General features: G+C 41.8%; 1 protein-coding gene across 3 annotated transcripts in view; it reads left to right on the top strand.

Moving 5' to 3' along the window:
• The first annotated feature begins 662 nt into the window (after positions 1-662).
• PPP3CA (protein phosphatase 3 catalytic subunit alpha) overlaps positions 663-18,559 on the top strand; it is a 366,845-nt gene continuing 348,948 nt past the window's right edge. Inside the window, exons 1-2 of one of the 3 annotated variants that reach the window (XM_064285506.1) lie at positions 665-890; positions 8,566-8,619. Coding sequence is in view for 2 of the 3 variants with exons in the window: in XM_064285505.1 (XP_064141575.1) it covers positions 833-890 (58 nt within the window). In the remaining variant the exon portion in view is untranslated. Of the gene's footprint in view, positions 891-8,565; positions 8,620-18,559 lie in introns of all 3 variants that reach the window. The other 2 variants (XM_064285505.1, XM_010590472.3) reach the window with 2 other exon arrangements.

An 18,559-nucleotide genomic window follows, 5' to 3' on the forward strand; every position in this document is an offset into this window, starting at 1 on the left:
GGGAGGAGGAGGTGGCTGCTGGGGAGCTAGAGGCGGGGGCCGAGAGGAGGAAGGGGAGGAGGCGGAGGCGGGCGCGGTGGCGGCAGCAGCGGCGGCGGCTGAGGGTAGGTTGCGCCGGGACTGTGTCTGCCGAGCTCCGCGGCTGTGCCTGTGTGAGTGAAGGAGTGGCGCGAGCAGGCAGAGGCGAGCGCGGGCGAGCGCGGCGACGGGACGTCTCCGGCAGCTGCGGCGGCGGCAGCGGCAGCGGCAGCAGAGGCGTCGCTCGGTGTGTGGAAGCAGCGGCAGCAGCAGCAGTAGAGGCGGCCGCCTCTCCGCCGCCGGGGACGCTGAGGCGCGGCTGGTGGCACTGACATCGGTGGCCCTGCCTCTCCTTCCTCGCCCCCGACCCTCCCCATGTGATCGGTCTTAATCCCGGCCGTGTGCGCGCGTGGGGCTCCATTCCGCGGTGCCCGGTCTCCGTGCCGGGTGGGTGCTTGTGTGTGCGTTCTCCTCCCCATCCCCCTTCCCCCAAGAATAAAAGAAGAACCGAGAGGCGTGCTTAGAAAATAAATAAATAACCACCACACACGCGCAGCCCGGAGCGGAGTCGGTGGGGCTGGAGGCGGCGGCGAAGGAGGAGTGAAGGCGGCGGCGGCGGCGGCGGCGGCGGAGGAGGAGGAGGAGGAGGGACGCGCGGAGAAGGCAGTAACTTTAAAGCCAGCTCAGAGCCCAGACCTCCAGCCGAGCGGTTTGCAGCGCGGCAGCGGCGGCATTGAGTGTCTGGCCCGCCAGTCCGGTCGGGGTGTGCAGTCGGACGGACGAGCAGCGCGTCGCTGTCCCCCGGCGGCTGGAGATGTCCGAGCCTAAGGCAATTGATCCCAAGTTGTCGACGACCGACAGGGTGGTGAAAGGTAAGCGGCGCGCCGCGGTCGCCCGGGTGCACCGTGTGCCGCAGGCGCCCGGGTGGCTCGCCTCCCCTCCCCCGCCCGGGGTTCTCTCCCAGCTCTAGCCAGGGACCTTCTAGGATATTGTGCAACCCTCGAACCCCCTTCCCCCGCGGCAGCCTTCCACCGCGCCTCCCACCCAGCGCCGCCTGGGGCATTTTTATTTATGGGGGTGTCAATTGGCAAATGGCTGAGCCGTGGGGAGGCGGGGGTGGCGGTGGCGGTGGCGGGAGGGGGCGCCCGGGGGGTGGTTGCTGGTAGGGTGTAGCTGCTGTGACAGAAATAGGAAGTGGGTGGCTGCTCGCAGGCGTGCATGGGATCGGGTTTATGGTTTTCTTTTGCAGAGGGAGGGGTGATTTATGGCTTTTTAAACATTAATATGGCATTTTTATGTGGCCGTGGCTTTCCACCGACTGCCTTGCTCGGGAAGTGTTTTCTCGGCGCTTCATTGCAGCAATTCCCTCCGCGCCCCCTCCCCCTCCCCTCTGGAAGGGCCTGCACAGGACTCGCGAGAGAGCGGGAGAGCGTGGGGGGTGCCCGGCGCTTCCTCCCGCGCCAGGCGGGGGCGGCGGCCAGGAGGTGGGTAGCAGAGGGGGCGCGCTGAGGGTGCAGGAGGCGGGGGACGGCCCGAGAGTCCCCGCCGCCACGGGATTTCCCCACACGCCAGATGAAAGACTTGAATAGCAGTTCTTAGACTTCCCTTGTCGCCCCTAGTCGCCCCCGACGACCTGTCACCGGTCTTGAAGGGGTGCCCTTTCGCTAGTGCACACCTTCCCAGCGGGAACCTCGCCCCGGTCGCCTCCTCCGTGTCCCTGGCACCCCCGTTGTAATGGGCTCTTCGATTTGTATTATTGTGTCTTCTCTCCCGCCACAGGGTTATATACTAGTGGGGATGGCTCTGGGCTTTTTAGGGTGGAGAAACCTGAATGCGTGGGGCAGGCAGTGGTCGCCCTCAGATTATTGCACGAGGGAATCCTCTGTCCTCTCTGTGTTCCGGATTGGAGTGGGGGAGGAACCACCCTGTGAATCCTGGAAGAACGAGAGAACAGAGCAAATTCAGCAGGATGAAGTAGTATCCATCCTTCCTGGGGTCAGGACCAACCAAAGCAGGAATGGGCATTGGCTGTGCACCGAGCGGGACCTCTGAAATTGCAAACAGGCATCTTAGGCTGGTGTGAGTGTGTGTGTGTTTGGAACAGGGGTAGTACCTGGTGTGGCCAGAGCATCTAATGGGGCCAGGGGTAGTATCTAATGTGGCTATAAGGTCATTTGAACCATGAACCATTTGAGCCTTGAGCACTTGATGTGAAGTAACCCAGTAGGATGAAGACCATGATTACTAAACAAAAGTCCATGGGGGGGGCGGTTCAGAAATGTTCCTCGCTCCATAGAGATTTGCCCAGTTTTTTAAGTTTTTTTTTTTCTTCATTATGGTGGTACTGGTGATGGGGGAAATTGTGTCCTTTTTTTTTTTTTTTGAGAGAAAAAAGAAAAGAGAATATTTTAGTTATATTAGAACCATTCCTGCCTTCCACCCAGTATTCATTTACCCATTAAAATAACGAAGAAATAGCTCTGCACATGGCTTGAAATAAGACTACTGATACACAACTATTATTTTTTATGCATGCATATATCCTCATGTGAAGAGTCAGTTCAAATTCATTAAAACGGCTGCATTTTCTATCAGTGGCTTCTGTTGCCATTTTCAAAAATTAAGATTTTTTCTGAAATATGAGAAAATAAAATGTATTTCCCTGATGTGTGAAGTGTAGATGTAGCTCCAATCTGTATATTAAGGGCACCTATTTTCATAACAAATTAATGTGAAGCTTATAATTCAAATGATAGCAATAAACATGTTGGCAATTAAAAAACACTTGGTGTGCATACATAAGGTCACATTCCCTGTTTTAAATCACAAAATGTGAATTCTTAGTGTAAACATAAAATTGTCATCAAGTGAAAAATGAAAAAATAATTGTCTATACATTGTGGCTTGGTGCCTTTACAAGTTAATTAGATAGCTGATGTTTCGTCTTGGGGTTTTCAAGACTATATTATTATAAGTTCTAAAAACTTTGGTTTACCTATTTTGCAGAACTGAAATACAAATGTGCGTATACACTCAAAATAGGAAAACTTGTTTTTACACTTGTTTTGATAGGAATCCTTATGTGAAATTTTGGTTATAGAAAAAAGTTTTGTTGATGAGTCGTGATTTTAAGGTGAGCACACTGCTACTCTTTCTCTTCTGCTTTCTTACAGACTTTGTATTGTCAGCTTAAAAAGCATTATCAAAGGTTGGTTTTAACATTTTGTCATACATATAAAACCCAGTGCATATAGTTTATACAATTAATTATTAGGGATGGTAATCGAGTTTGAGTATCAGTCTTCTAAGAAATAACATATTCACTTGAATATATGTGTTTAATGGAAAATATGTTACTAAATGATTTTTCATATTTGCAAAAAGTGGATAACACAGACTTCACCAAACCCTGACTTTAAGAATTCTTAGAGCTTCATCTCAGTAATCTGAGAATTATTTATTCATTAAAACAGGAAAGTGATTTTCCTTGAGGACATTTTTGTGCTCCTTAAGCTTTCTCTCCTTATCCTAAGTGTACATAGCCATATTTCAGTACTTACATATAGAAAATGAGCAGTGTTAGAATCATTAGTACCATGCTCTGCCATGGTGTTTTGTAGTGTATCTCCATTGTGATCTAACTTCTGTTGTATAACAGACTGCTATTTAGAAATAAAGTAGTGTTTGTGGTTTTGTTTCTAGTAATACGATGATGTGACAGCTTTCTTGATTTGCACTTCCAGAATACAACTTTAGAAAGGTAGGTTGAGTTTAAGTCATTCTTGAGGTTTTGTAGCATCTGCTAGAGAGTGTGTTCAGAGACCCTCATCAGTTTTCTAAACCATAAAAATGAAAGGAAATGATGACAGTGGAGATGAAAAGCATTCATTTAGATCACCTCAAAATTGTTACTTCAATTACCAAAACTGGTGCTATTTCATTTTCCCTGTTCTTAGGTAAAGAAACAACGGAAAGAATAAAAATTTAGGGAAAACGTCATGATAAGCCATTTGTTGGAAATCAAAATAATTTGAGCCATTTACTTTTTTACATTATTGTTATTGTTATTATAATTTTCAGTGAAACATTGCATAGCTCTGAGGCGAAAGACTGAGGAGAGTAAATAGAAGAATACCTTAGGCTCCCCATTCCACCCCCCACCTTTCCCCCAGCACACCTACCACTGGCTTTTCTCTGCAGTGGTGCTCCGCAGGCCTTATTCCAAACTATGGTTTCTCGTCATTTCTCTCTGCCTGTTCCTACTTGCAACACCTTTCCTGTCCTGGCCTTAGAACTTTGCTACGTGACGGTTAAATACATGATGGAAATTAAACTATGTGATAAGGAGTATGTTGCTTCGTTAACATTTCTTTCCCTTTTCTGTATTTCCATAACCAAATATTTTGTAATGTGGCTGTTAACCTTCACCTAAACTGATCTTAATGGTAGAAATTTGAAATACTTTGGCAAGCTGTAAAGGGACAGATTCCTGGGAAGAGTTTCGGGGAATCTCTAAAAAATGCGGGGTAGGTGACTGTTCCAAAAAATGCAGGGTAGGTGACTGTTGTGCCTTGTCTAAGGTTAGTTTTGGCTGTCGGGGATGCAGAAAAGAAGCTGTTTTTCCATGTGTGTTGTCAACTTATATTCTTTTTGTGTACACAAAGTTTACATAGGAAAATTCTGGAAAAATATCTTAAGACCATGTAAGCAAGGAGATAGTAAGTAGCTAAGTAAAATATTATTAATAAGGATCCAAGCCACCAGTATTTGTTTCTAGCTGAATGAGACTGCTAATCCTACTTAATAAAAGAACAAGAATATACTCCATCAGTAATAACTGTCATGTTTAGATCATGAAATAGAGTATTAATAATGCCATTTCTTTGTCATGAGCAGAGGAACTCATTGAAGTGAATTTATTTTACCAACGCTTTGTGACCATCAGTTGAGTTGTTCCATGTACCTGGTTTTACATTTGAGTATAATAAAACCTCATTAATTCAGTGTCATTAATTTACATTTACTATGATTGAACATCATTGTTTGGTGGCTGAAGTTTACATCTGCACTGGCTATGAAGAAAGGGATCACTAATTAATACTACAAACAACATTGTTAACATACTTAAGAGAACAAATCCTTTTCAGGACTTCATGAACAGTGTAAAAATTCATGCAGTTAATTACAAATTAGGTTGATCTATTCATTAATATTTCTTTTCAGGACTTCTATTGTAAAGTACATTATTTTCAAACATTCTGTAAACCAGGCTTAAAACAACAATTGAGACTAGGATTCAGGGAAATTTCAGTGATTTCTAAAATATTATCAATTTTAAGAATCAACATTTAAAAAATAATATATATGTGTATATATATTTTTCAGGGGCAGGGAAGAATCTACTTTAAATGAATAATCTGTTTTAAGACATTCTGTTAAAATGTAAAAAAATGAACATCTTAGGATCTAGTTAAGTAGTTTTCTGTAACATTCGTTAATTAAGAAATATCTTATTATCTATGCATTTCTTTATGACCTGTTTCTAATTTTAGAGATATGAAATATGAGTTTCATATACTATATATTTATAACTTTTATAATTGGGCTCTTAGGCTTTTCCTTATCTTTTTTTTTATGTCAGCCATGTGCAAAGTTGAAACTAATTATGAATCCAAATAAAGTAAGAATCAATTTAGAGTGACCTTGTTGGAAAAGAGCTTTTTATACAGATGCTGTCTTTTACCAAACCCAGTTAAATTACCATTTTGAAAGTTTTGTGAAAACATCATATCAGATACAGGCAGTCCCCAGGTTACGAACAAGTTCTGTTCATAAGTCTGTCTTTAAGTTGAACTTGTACATAAGTTGCAACAGTTAGGTATGGTTTGTCTCTAATGTAAGTTAGTTCAAATGTTTGTCTTGGTATGTAATATATAGTGTACCTTTTTATGCATAGAAAACATTAAAACACTTCCAGATACACAAAAACATCTTTAATATAAAAATACATTAATAATAATGTTTTGATGTGCAGCATGAGTAATCCCCATTTGTTATTACAAACCATTGTGTGTACCTTGAATTTTTAATATAATAGGTTTTGTGGGGTTGGTTCATAACTACAGTGTCTTAGTTATCTAGTGCTGCTATAACAGAGATACCACAAGTGGATGGCTTTAACAAAAAAACTTATTTGCTCACAGTTTAGGAGGTTAAAAGTCTGAATTCAGGGTACCAGCTCTAAGTGAAGGCTTCCCCTCTCTTTTGGCTCTAGGGGAAAGTCCTTGGCTCCCATCAGCACCTGTGAGCCTGGCATTCCTTGGAGATCGCCATGTGTCTTGGCATTAATCTTCCTCTGGATATAAAAGTTTCTCAGCTCAGGGACATTGGGGCCAAAGAATGCACTCCACTCCTGGCTCTTCTTTCTTGGTAGTCATAGGTCCCTGTCTCTCTGCTCTCTTCTCTCTCTGTTTTATCCCTTATAAGATAAAAGGTGATGCAGGCCACACTCCAGGGAGGCTCCCCTTACATCAGGATCAGGGCTGTGACCTGAGTAAGGATGTCGCATCTCACCCTAATCCTGCCTTATTAACATAACAAATTTAACCTAATCCTGCCTCTTCTTGCTGAAAGTGAAGAGGACAAGAAGCACTTACCGATGAAGATCAAAGGCTATAGGCTTCAGTATGGATTACATCCCAAGATAAAGAAAGCAAAAAACTTCAAAACTGGAACAGTCATGATAAACAGAGAAACACTGAAGTTGTCAAGGATTTCATTTTACTTGGATCCATAATCAGTGCCCATGGAAACAACGGTCGAGAAATCAAGCAACGTATTGCATTGGGCAGATCTGGTGCAAAAGGCCTCTTTGAAGTGTTAAAAAGCAAAGATGTCACTTTGAGGACTAAGGTGTGCCTGACCCAAGCCATCATATTTTCAGTTGCCTCATATGCATGTGAAAGCAGGACAGTGAATGAGGAAAGAATGAAGAAGAGTTGATGCCTTTGAATTATGGTATTGGCAAAGAATATTGAATTTGCCATGGACTGCCAGAAGAATGAACAAAATCTGTCTTGGAAGAAGTACAGCCAGAATGTTCCTTAGAAGCGAGGATATTGAGACTTCATCTTACATGCTTTGGACATGTTACAAGGAGGGACCAGTCCCTGGACAAGAACCTTGTGCTTGGTAAGATAGAGGGTCAATGAAAAAGAGGAAGACCCTCAACAAGATGGATTGACACAATGGCTACAACAATGGGATCAAACGTAGCAATGATTGTGGGGATGGTACAGGATTGGGCAATGATTCATTCTGTTGTACATAGGGTTGCTATGTGTCAAAACCGACTCAACGGCATCTAACACCAGCAATACAACAATTCTGCCCCACGAACCACAGGCTGAGATTAGAGTTTACAGCATATGATAAGATGGAGGATAGTTACGTCAGATCACAAAATGGAGGACAATCACAGTACTAGTAATCGTGGCCTAGCCAAGCTGACACATATTTTTGGGAGACATGATTCAATCCATAACATTTGGGTTGTACGTAAGTCTGATGTTTGTAACCCTGGGACTGCTTGTACTTTGAGAACTATAATGATGATGACTGCCTTAGTCATCTAGTACTGCTATAACAGAAACACCACAAGTGGATGGCTTTAACCAAGAGAAATTTATTCTCTCACAGTCTAGTAGGTTACAAGTCCAAATTCGCAGTGTTGGCTCCAGGGGAAGGCTTTCTGTCTCTTGGGTCTGGAAGAAGGTCGTTGTCGTCAATCTTCCCATAGTTGAGGAGCTTCTCAGGCGCAGGGACCCCGGGTCCAGAGAATGTGGTCTGCTCCTGGTGCTGCTTTCTTGGTGGTATGAGGTCCCGCACTCTCTGCTTGCTTCCATTTCCTTTTGTCTCTTGAGAGAGAAAAGGTGGTACAGGCCTTTACCTTGGATCAGGGAGGTGACTAGAGTAAGGTTGGCATTACAATCCCACCCTAATCCTCTCAACATAAAATTACAATCACAAAATGGAGGACAACCACACAATACTGGGAATCATGGCCTCTCCAAGTTGATATACACATTTTTGGGGGGACATAATTCAATCCATGACCATGACTCATGATATGGAACTTTCAAAATTACTAAAAAATAATTTTGTCAGTTTTTCTCAGCATCTTTCTGGTATAGGCAGTCTCTTGATATTCCAAATGGATATGGTAAGGTTGTCTTGAATTCCAACTTTACGTGATTCCACTGTTCTGTATCATAGGCTAGTTTCACTATATGTAAAAGGGGGCAAAATTATACCCACCACTCACTCGTGCAAATTAGAGGATCATCAAATAGGATATGGAGGCTAAATGGTTAAACACTTGGTCCACTCACCTAGGAATGATGATTCAATTATTGCTGCCACAGAATTAGAAATGACAGCATGTTATGTATTTCCAGGGTCACTCAAGATAGTTAGAACCATTAATAATGAAATTCATGGGTGCCTTGGGTTTACAACAGTAGCTTATGGTGACACTTATTTTTATAGTTGAAGAAATGAAGACAGACGGATGGAATGACCACATGTAGGATTAGAATGCAGGTAAGTGTAAGCAAATTCTTTTAGCAAAGATGCATTTCTATTTTGAAACTATGGAAACAGTTAAGCTTTTTTGTTTTCCTAAATTCCTACCTATGTAAAATTGATTAGGAGAAAATTTTTATATCTCTGTATTTAGCAGAAATACCTTATTCTGCTTATAAGTATTATAATGTGGTTTATTGTCACAAGGTCCACTAAATAAGTACTGTTAAATATTGTTTTCTATTTAGGTAGATACATATACAGGGATAGAAAGAGCATACTCTGCTGCTAAGAGGTTTTATTTACCTTTATTTTGAAGGGCACTTTTTTTTTTTTTTGTAATAAGCTAAGGAGCCTTGGTGATGCAATGGTTTAAGTACCCGACTGCTAACTGAAAGGTTGTTGGTTCCAGCCCACCCAGCGGCTCCAAGAGAGAAAGGCCTGGCGATCTGGTACTGTAAAGATTTCAGCCTAGAAAAACCTTGTGGGGCAGTTCTGCTCTGTCACACGGGGTTACTGTGAGTTGGCATTGACTCCGCGGTAAACAACAACATCATAAGCTGTTTTGTGATGACACACACTGTAGCACTGGTTTGGGATTTTGTTAAATACAGACATCAGGTGTCAATGGTGTGTAGGCACTAAAAGAGGTTTTCAGTTTGTGAACTAAGAAATTGGAGGTTGTGAAGTTTTTAGCATTTTTCAACCCATTTTATTTTACCATATCTCCTCCTCCTATGTGAACCCATCGATTGTATTTCATATAAGAAGTCAAGTAAAAATTGTCATACTCCTTGGAGGAATATGAGCACATTTAGGTGTTCTGAATAATGGTTTAAATCAGATGATCTATCAACTTGAGGACATAGACTTGTTGCTGAGATTTCAGACCCATTTTTACAAATGTATACTCAGGTAGCTGAAGGCTTAGGTATTAAAAAAATAAAGATCCTGACTGAGGCAGCAATAATACGTTATTACAGAGCTCTGCTTTTGAAATTATGTTGGTTCTTTTCGAGATCATCATAGTGAGGAGTAGAACTTTGTTTTTTCTTCTTTTTATTTTCCCAATCCTTACTTTTGCCTCACAGCAAAATATATCGTGATTCGATTTTAGAAGTTGGTCTTTCTGACCTTCTATATACTCCTTTCTCTTGGAACTGGAAATTCTTTCTGCACTTGTCTGCGAAGGAGTAAAACAAACAAGTAGATACCAGGGATTTATTTTAAAAGCTGCTTCTCTAGATCATGATAGACCACCTTGCAATTTTGGTCAATTTTAAGTTTTACTTTCTGAAACCGTTGTAAAACCCGAAGGATGATGGCTGATGTTCAAAGAGAAAGTGTTATTCATATGGAGCTAAAATTAAAAAAAAAACCTCCCATCAGCTCTAAGACTTAGGGATTGGAGTCTCTTTATACAATGAGTGTATAACCTCAGTGGTTTTTGTTTTTTTTAACTGGGGATGTTACTACACCAACTGCTTGCTTACCTTCTGTCTCATCCAACATTTTGCGTTTACAGCAATAGTAAAAAGTCTACTGTCTCACTATTTTGCACATTAACAATGTGTGTCTGGCGGTAAGTGTTATGGGTTGAATTGTGCCCCCCCCAAAAAGAATATGTGTCTGAAATCTTAACCTGTATACCTATGTCTGTATCTCATTTGGGAATGAGTTGTCTTTGTTATGTTAATGAGGTGGAATTCGTGTAGGGTGTGCCTTGAGTAAACCCTCTTTTGAGATATGAAAGAGATTAAATGCAAGCTAGCAAGGAGAGATGGGGAAAGAGAGATGCCATGCCATATGAAGATCTCCCAGAAGCAGAAGCTCAAAAGAGACAAGGAACTTCCTCCAGAGCTGACAGAGAAAAGAGCCTTCCCCCGGAGCTAGCACCCTGTTTCTGTTTGTTAAAGCCACTCGTCATACTTCTGTTACAGCAGCACTAGATAACTAAGATAGTAATGAACGCCGAGGTGTGAGGCGAGAGTAACACTGGTTGTGATGGCTAAGGTTATGTGTCAACTTGGCTAGGCCATGATGCTCAGTGGTTTGGCAGTTATGTGATGATGTAATTTGGCAGTTATGTAATGATGTAGTCATCCACCATATTGTGATATGTTGTGGTTATCCTTTGTTTTTGCATAATGCCAATTTTTGCATAACATTCTGGTCCTTGGAACCTAACCATGCCAGTAAGTGAGGAGTGGGTGTAGTTATGGTTTATAATATTCAGTTCCTTGTCTCTATGTAACATTAGAATGTTTTAGAAATTCTGGTATGTGACTGTCTAAACCATGTCTCCCAGATGGCTGCATTTACTTGAAAGTTACATAAAAGTATTTGTTAATATGTGTAGTCAAAATTTTAGTTTGGAAACTATGGTCATTGAACCAGTGGTGCCTAGCTCAATGCCTTGCTCATTATGCACTGAATGAATTCTTGTTGAACAATTTGGGTATTGCAAAATGCTCACATGTGTCCTGAAGCAATAAATGGAGACAAATTATATGTTCATTTTGACTATATATATTCTTATTCTTTGTAAAGGTTCTATATCGTGACTGGTTAATTGGAAAGTTTCCTTTCTCAGCTGTATTAGAGATGGAGCATGAGAAGGAGGCATTAATAAGGCGACACAATTAGTTTGAGGGTAGTTTTGTTTGTCCATTTGGATTGGGTTTATGCCAGTTGAGTTTAAAAGGCTAAATAAATCGTTTTAAATTTGGCTTATTAGCTTGAACTTGAACGCTTTCTTTCAGTTTTTGTTGTATTTCCCTTAGTCTAATCAATTTTTGACAAGTGAGAAGAGATATGTTAATCACTCAGTGTTTGACTTATTGGGTGATTTGTATATTTTATTTATTGCCCTTACTTGGACTAGAAGAGAAAATGACCTGGCAAATTTAATGTTAACCGCCTCCCCCCCCCGAAACTCTTTGCTTACATCTCAATTTATCATTCCTATAATGCTGTTGTAATCCAGAAGTGCAGCCTTCTCCAGCGTAGCCTCTTGCTCTCCTCTGGCCCCCAAAATGTCACTGGATGCTGTTCAGTGGAAAGATGCATGGGCTAGGAGAAGTAAAAAAAAAAAAAGAAGTGGCACTAACCGTGCTGACTCCTTATATTCTCCAAAGCGGGCTTTAAGCCATCCGTTGACATTTGTTGTTAAACATTTTGTAAGCTATGTCATTTTATCAAATTAAATTAAAAGCATAATATATTCTCTTAAAATGACAGAACCTGAGTCAGGTTGTTTTATTTGTTTGCTTTTTACAGAGGAATTATAATTAAAAAAAAAAAAAATCTGGCATTTTTGAATTGTTGGTCTGTTATGTATATTTGATGCTAATAAAGTAAGCCTGTTCTTTCTCTGTGTGGGCCTGATTTACTCAGATGAGCACAGTTCACCTGACCCAATTCATCATTCAAGCTTCAGCTCAAATGTCACCTCCTCTGGGGAACTGCCTCTCCTAACACATCAGTCAGAGTAAAGGGACTCGACCCCTTCATTGTCACAGAGGACACCTCGGTTAGAGCACTTAACGTGATGCTTACTTGTCTGCTTCTTCTCCCCTCTGAAGTGGATACATGCTTGTTAAATGAATGAAATAATAGGGAAAGGATAAGATGAATAATTTCAACTTCTAAATTGTAGGGTTCTTTCCATTTGGAAATGTGGATTTCAAAATGGTCAGCTCACAAACATGAGTTTTCTTGATGCGTAAACACCAGTCCTGAAGAAGAGAAGCTTCACATGAGGTTTTTAGAAACGCTGAATTTCATTAGAGCATCCTAATCCTGTAATTAGGATTGTATGGTTTTTGCCTGATAGCCAGCGTGCAGAAGCATAACCCGAAGGAGTGGTTTACCCACCTGGGAAGGGCAGGCTGTCAATGGATCAGTATCAATCGAAACATGTATAGGTCAGTTTTCGCAAAGGTGGATGATGGTTTCTTTCTCAGAAAGACTGGTGATAGTAAATTGGGGGAGAGTTGTTGTGACGAGCATCTGAGATGTTGAGATTAGAATTCACAGCCATAGTGCTTCCTTAGAGAAGTGCTTAACCGTAGATGAATAAAAGTTAATAGGGTTGCGAACCAGAACAGAGATGTACAACATACTGCATGCTGAGATGAGATGACTGGCTGTGTGTACCAATCAAAAGTCTTCAGGCTCAGTGTGTGAGTACCAGGTGCTGACGAGTCAGCCCTCCTGATGGCATGTCTGCATGGTGTTTCCTGAGAAGCCCAGACCTGGATCCACACCAAGAGGGAGGCAGCGTGGTAAGGCACCTGCTCTTAGTGAGCTCTTACAGGTGACCACTGAATCTATCTTAGCCCATGCTTAGTTGTTTGGCTCCCCATTAAAGCAAGCCCAGTTTCTGTTAAGCAATGTTAAGTCTCTCAGATGGTCCGGGATTGAATCTGTCTCCCTAGTGCAGAAATATCTTTGTTCCAAGGAGTTGAAGGCTAGAGAAGCTGCAGTTTTCCTGTATACCCTCTCATCATTGTCAGCTTTTGCATTCAGCACCTGGGAGGGGATGTCTCTGTTGTTGCTATCTCTGGTAAGAATTCTACCTGAATAGTCTGTCTCACTCCACATTCCCTTCTGGAAATAAATGTGAAAAATCAAGGTTATGGTAAGAAAGAGCCCCCTAGATGATTTAAAAAAAAAAAAAAAAAGTGTGATTGAGTCGATTCCAACTCATAGCGACCCCTATAGGACAGAGTAGAACTGCGCCATAGAGTTTCCAAGGAGCACCTGGTGGATTCAAACTGCTGACCCTTTGGTTAGCAGCCGTAGCATTTAACCACTACGCCACCAGGGTTTCCCCTAGGTGATCAGAAGACCTCAAATAGTGACAGGATTATTCATTCTGAATTAAAAACCGACTGAGTTGTGATTTAACTATAAGTTTGAAGTATTAGCAAGTCTATACAGTGGGTCACACTCAGATGTTGTCCACCACTATCAGCTAACAATAATTGGAAACATCAGAGATTTAGACTTTTTTTTTTTTAACAGAGATTTAACACTGGAATGGATTCTGGAGACCTTCTAACTAGAGAGAGTAAAACGGATTCTCATTTATTTGGATTGCAGGCAAATGTGAACCTGCATATATGCCAAAGAATGGTCTAAACCTAAATTTAAGAAATTTTGAAACTGGAAGGAACCTTGGAAATCTAATTCCCCATCTATCCTCGAACCAATCCTCTGACTCTGTCTTGGGAGAGGGGTTGGAGAATACATGGAAAATGTTCTATTTCTTAACACCTGCTTATGTCTGATGCGAGGCCTAACAAATGCGTTAGATTCTTAGAATTGGAAGGTGCACCAGGTATCCAGCTCAGGTCACCCCCAGCATGAACCCCTCTGACAATGGTAATCCTGCCACCGCATGAACACATCTAATGAGAGACAGCTCTATTCATAAGATCTCTCATTTCATCCCCGACATCCCCGCTTGCCAGGAAATGCTCCTGATTTGCTGATACACACATTCGTTGTTCCTAGCACCGCTGTGTGGAGTTCCATAGAGTGAGCCTTGTCTGTCTTCCATAAGGGAGCCCATTTGATATTAAAACAGCATTCATGTTAAGTCTTCCAGTTATTCCCCACATAGCATGATTTCCAAGCCCTTCTCTATCCTAGTAGCCTTCTTTTAAATTCAAGACCCCTTGACAGTGGAGACATGAGGAAGGGTTCATCCTGGCTTACCTCCTTCCAGGGAACCTTCAGCATTTTGGGCTTGGTTGCTTAGTACTCATGCCTTGCCCTTGTACGTGCTCATGCTGATCCTTAAACTTTCTGGGACTCAGGTCCTTCACAAGTGGGCCCAGTCAGCATCCAGTGATGTCCCTTGGCTAGATGAGGATTGCCACTGTTGTAATGCCCTTGCTGCTTGTGCCCTTCCTGGTGAAATTCCCCTCACTTCTCCAGGCTTTCTGTAGCTTCAAGGTGTTCTCTAAGTAGGAGCTTCCCAGAAAATCTAGATAGCAGATGCATTTTAACAATGACTTTGTAGAGGCATTGTTTTCATCTTTTATTTCTAATACAGGGGAGTAATAAAGACTGTATGATAGCATGGCACCATGGAATGAGGTTGGTGGGGTAATTGAGAGAGAGGCCAAGTCCCCTGTTTACTTATCAAATCACACCATGAAGGCAACTCAGCACCCAAACCTGCCTGTTCTGCCTACTCATTTGTGGTGCCCGAGTTTTGAAGATCGTTGATAAACACCTTCTAAGGCCACTGAATTTCACTAACCCAGTGAGTCCGATTGTGATTTGAGAACTAGTTCAAGTTTCACTGAGACCTAATGGAGGCCAGTGACTTCCAGCTATGGTGTCACAACACATTGCTGTGTTACACTCAGCTGTGAGATATTAACAGCTACTGAGAACACATAGAAGTTTGCAAGTGATTTATTTTAAAATATCTATATATCTTATTATTTTTTTATATATCTATATATATGTATCTATATATATATATAAATATATATATATAAAAACTAGAGCGGATCCAAGGTAAACCCTAAAATGTCATTTTCACTTGCATTCTGATGTGTTTTCTCTTGCAGGAAAGAAAGTGATGAAGCTGCAGCTGTCACAGTGGGAATTTTGCATAACTTGCAGCCTGCTTGATCTTACTGATAGGCTTTTAATCACAGTGGAAATTATAAATTCTAGTAATATGTGACCAAAAAAAAACCAAACCCCTTGCCGTCAAGTTGATTCTGACTTACAGCAACTTTAAAGGACAGAGTAGAACTGCCACATAGGGTTTCCAAGGAGTGCCCGGTGAATTTGAACTGCTGACCTTTTGGTTAGCAGCTGAGCTCTTAACCACTGCAGCTCCAGGGCTCTGTAATACATGACAATGTTTGCTTTATTTCTCTGACCATTTTTGAAAGTGGTTCATTAGAGTCCGGTTCATTCATTGTGAAAATGCCATGTCGTGTGCATCTCAGTGGAAAAAGAGACCGAGACCTATAATTGGAGAATACACTTTTGCTAGTCAGATCTGTAAATTAAATAGATCTTGAAACATACAGGTGGGCAGCTTTGATGTGTCATTTTTAAAGTGCTCTAAAGCCTCCCTCCCATCCTCAAACATCTCCCAGGGGGTACCGTGCCTGAAATTCCATGATTACGTGTTTATTGAGGATAGATTGGCCATCTTAGGTAGAAATTTCAAAAATAACTGATCTTTAAAACATACTTCAGTGAATTGAAGGAGTCCTGGTGACACAGTGGTTAAGTGCTGGGCTGCTAACCTCAAGGTCACCAGCTGCTCCTCAGCAGAACCATGTGGCAGCCTGCTTCCGTAAAGTTACAGCTTTGGAAACTCTACGGGGCAGTTCTCCTCCATCCTTTGAGCTTGCTATGAGTCAGAATTGACTCGATGGCAGTGGGTTTGGTTTGTTAGTGAATTGACTAAATGTTCTTGTCTTTGGGTGGTATTGAATCCAGGAAAATTCCTGTTTTAGGAGCCATTTTGAAAGTGAACTTTCATGCCTCTTTATTTATTTTTATTGTATTTTAGATGAAGGCTTACAGAGAAAACTAGTTTCTAGTTAAATAATTAATGTACATATTGTTTTGTGACATTGGTTGCCAACCCCAAGACGTGACAACACTCTCCCCTTCCTGACCTTGGGTTCCCCAGCTTTTCTGTCCTGTTCTGCCTTCTCGTCCTTGCCACTGGGCTGGTGTGCCCGTGTAGTCTTGTTTTATGGGCCTGTCTAATCTCTGGCTGAAGCATGAATCTCCGGAGTGACTTCATTACTGAGCTATAAGGGTGTCTGGGGGCCATTCTCAGTAAGTCTGGTCTTTTGTGTGTGTGTGTGTGTGTGTGTGTGTGTGTTAGAATTTTGTTCTACATTGTTCTCCCACTCTGTCCGGAACCCTCTATTGTGATTCCTGTCAGAGCAGTTGGTGGTGGTAGCTCAGCACCATGTAGTTGTACTGGACTGAGTCTGGTGGAGGCTGTGGTAGTTGTGGTCTATTAGTCCTTGGGACTAATCTTTCCCTTGTGTCTTTGGTTTTCTTCATTCTCCCGTGCTCTAGATGGGGTGAGACCAGTGCAGTATCTTAGACGGCCGCTTAAAAGCTTTTAAGACCCCAGACCCTACTCACCAAAGTAGAATGTAGAACATTTTCTTTACAAACTATGTTATGCCAATTGAGCTAGATGTTCTCCGAGACCATGGTCAGCCCAGTAATTTGGCCCTTCAGGGAGTTTGGATGTGTCTATAGTCCATGATCTTGCCTTGGACAAGTTGTACTGGCTTCCCCAGTATTGTGTACTGTCTTACCCTTCACCAAAGTTAGCACTTATCTACTGCCTATTTAGTGTTTTTCCCTCCCCCTCTTCCCCTCCCTCATAACCATCAAAGACTGTTTCTGTGTTTATAGTAGTGGTCTCATACAATATTTGTACTTTTGTGATTGAATTATTTAACTCAGCATAATGCCCTCCAGATTCATCCATACTGTGAGATGCTTTGCAGATTCATCATTGTTCTTTATGGTTGTGTAGTATTCTGTTGTGTGTATGTACCATAGTTTGTTTATCCATTCTTCCGTTGATGGGCATCTAGGTTGTTTCCACCCTTTTGCTATTGTGAACAATGCTGCAGTGAACATGGGCATGCATATGTCTATTCATGTGACGGCTCTTATTTCTCTAGAATATATTGCTAGGGGTGGGATTAGTGGATCTTACGGTATTTCTATTTCTAGTTTTTTAAGGAAGTGCCATATCATTTTCCGAAATGGTTATAACATTTTGCATTCCCACCAGCAGTTCATGCCTTTTTAAAATCCATATCTCATGCCTCTTGTATGACTCCATTTTTCATTACCCCCCAAATATGCTCTAATTGTAATATCCCAGCTAGTAAATAGGTTAAATAATGCATCATTGAGTGCAAAATGGCTGTAAAAATATTTCTTTCGTTTTTCAATTATCCATCAGTGCAATCTACCCCTCCATCCTACCCATGCAAGCATCAGAGTTTTAGTGCCCACTGCTTGCCTGACTCTGTGCTATGTTCTCAGAGCTTAGCATAGAGTGAGCAGTCTCTGGAGGTTACCGTCCAGTGTGGGAGGCAAAAACAAATCATGATAGCAGTTGTAATTAATAGCAGAAGGGGCAACATGCTGTGGGAGTGCACAAGAGGGAGTGATCAACTGTCTTCATAGGATGTACTTTCATTTTGGCAAAAATAAGTAGACCCAATATTAATTTTCTCTGTGTGTAGTATAGGCATATTGTTGGGATGTGGGGCTTATTTTAAAATGAAGAAAGCATGAAAGGTGCTGCAACAGATGAGCATTTATATTGAATTCTGTAACTACTATACTTCACCTGTGAGCAAGGTATGTAAGACAGAATGATGGGCTATTGGAAATGGAAGGGACTTTAAAAGTTAACCAGTTCAACTATTACTTCCACCGCCCTCAGAAAGTAAACATTCTTTTTGATGGTTACCAAGCCTCCTTTTTTTTTTTCTTCCTGAACACTGTCAGTGATGGGCAGGCCGCATGGAGAATACTGGAAGAATAGTGGAAAGAATATTGGTTTGGAGCTAGACAAAACCTGAATTTCAGTCTTGCTTATTCCATATACCAGCTCTCTATCTGTGGGCAAATTAGTTAATCCCTCAGAACTGATTTTCCTTACTGAAAAGTGGGAATGATGATACTCATTTTTGCAAGGTTGTTGTAATGAAGAGAGCAGTTGTATATAAATGCCTGGCTTGGGTACCTGCTCAGAGAGAGCCATCAATATATATTAAACCAAAAACCTGCTGGCTTTGAGTTGATTCCAAGTCATAGCGACCCTATAGGACAGAGTAGAACTGTCCCATAGAGTTTCTAAGGAGCACCTGGTGGATTCGAACTGCCAACCTTTTGGTTAGCAGCCGTAGCTCTTAACCACTAC

The sequence above is a fragment of the Loxodonta africana genome, chromosome 5, assembly GCF_030014295.1.
Source record: "Loxodonta africana isolate mLoxAfr1 chromosome 5, mLoxAfr1.hap2, whole genome shotgun sequence".
NCBI classification, from domain to species: domain Eukaryota; kingdom Metazoa; phylum Chordata; class Mammalia; order Proboscidea; family Elephantidae; genus Loxodonta; species Loxodonta africana.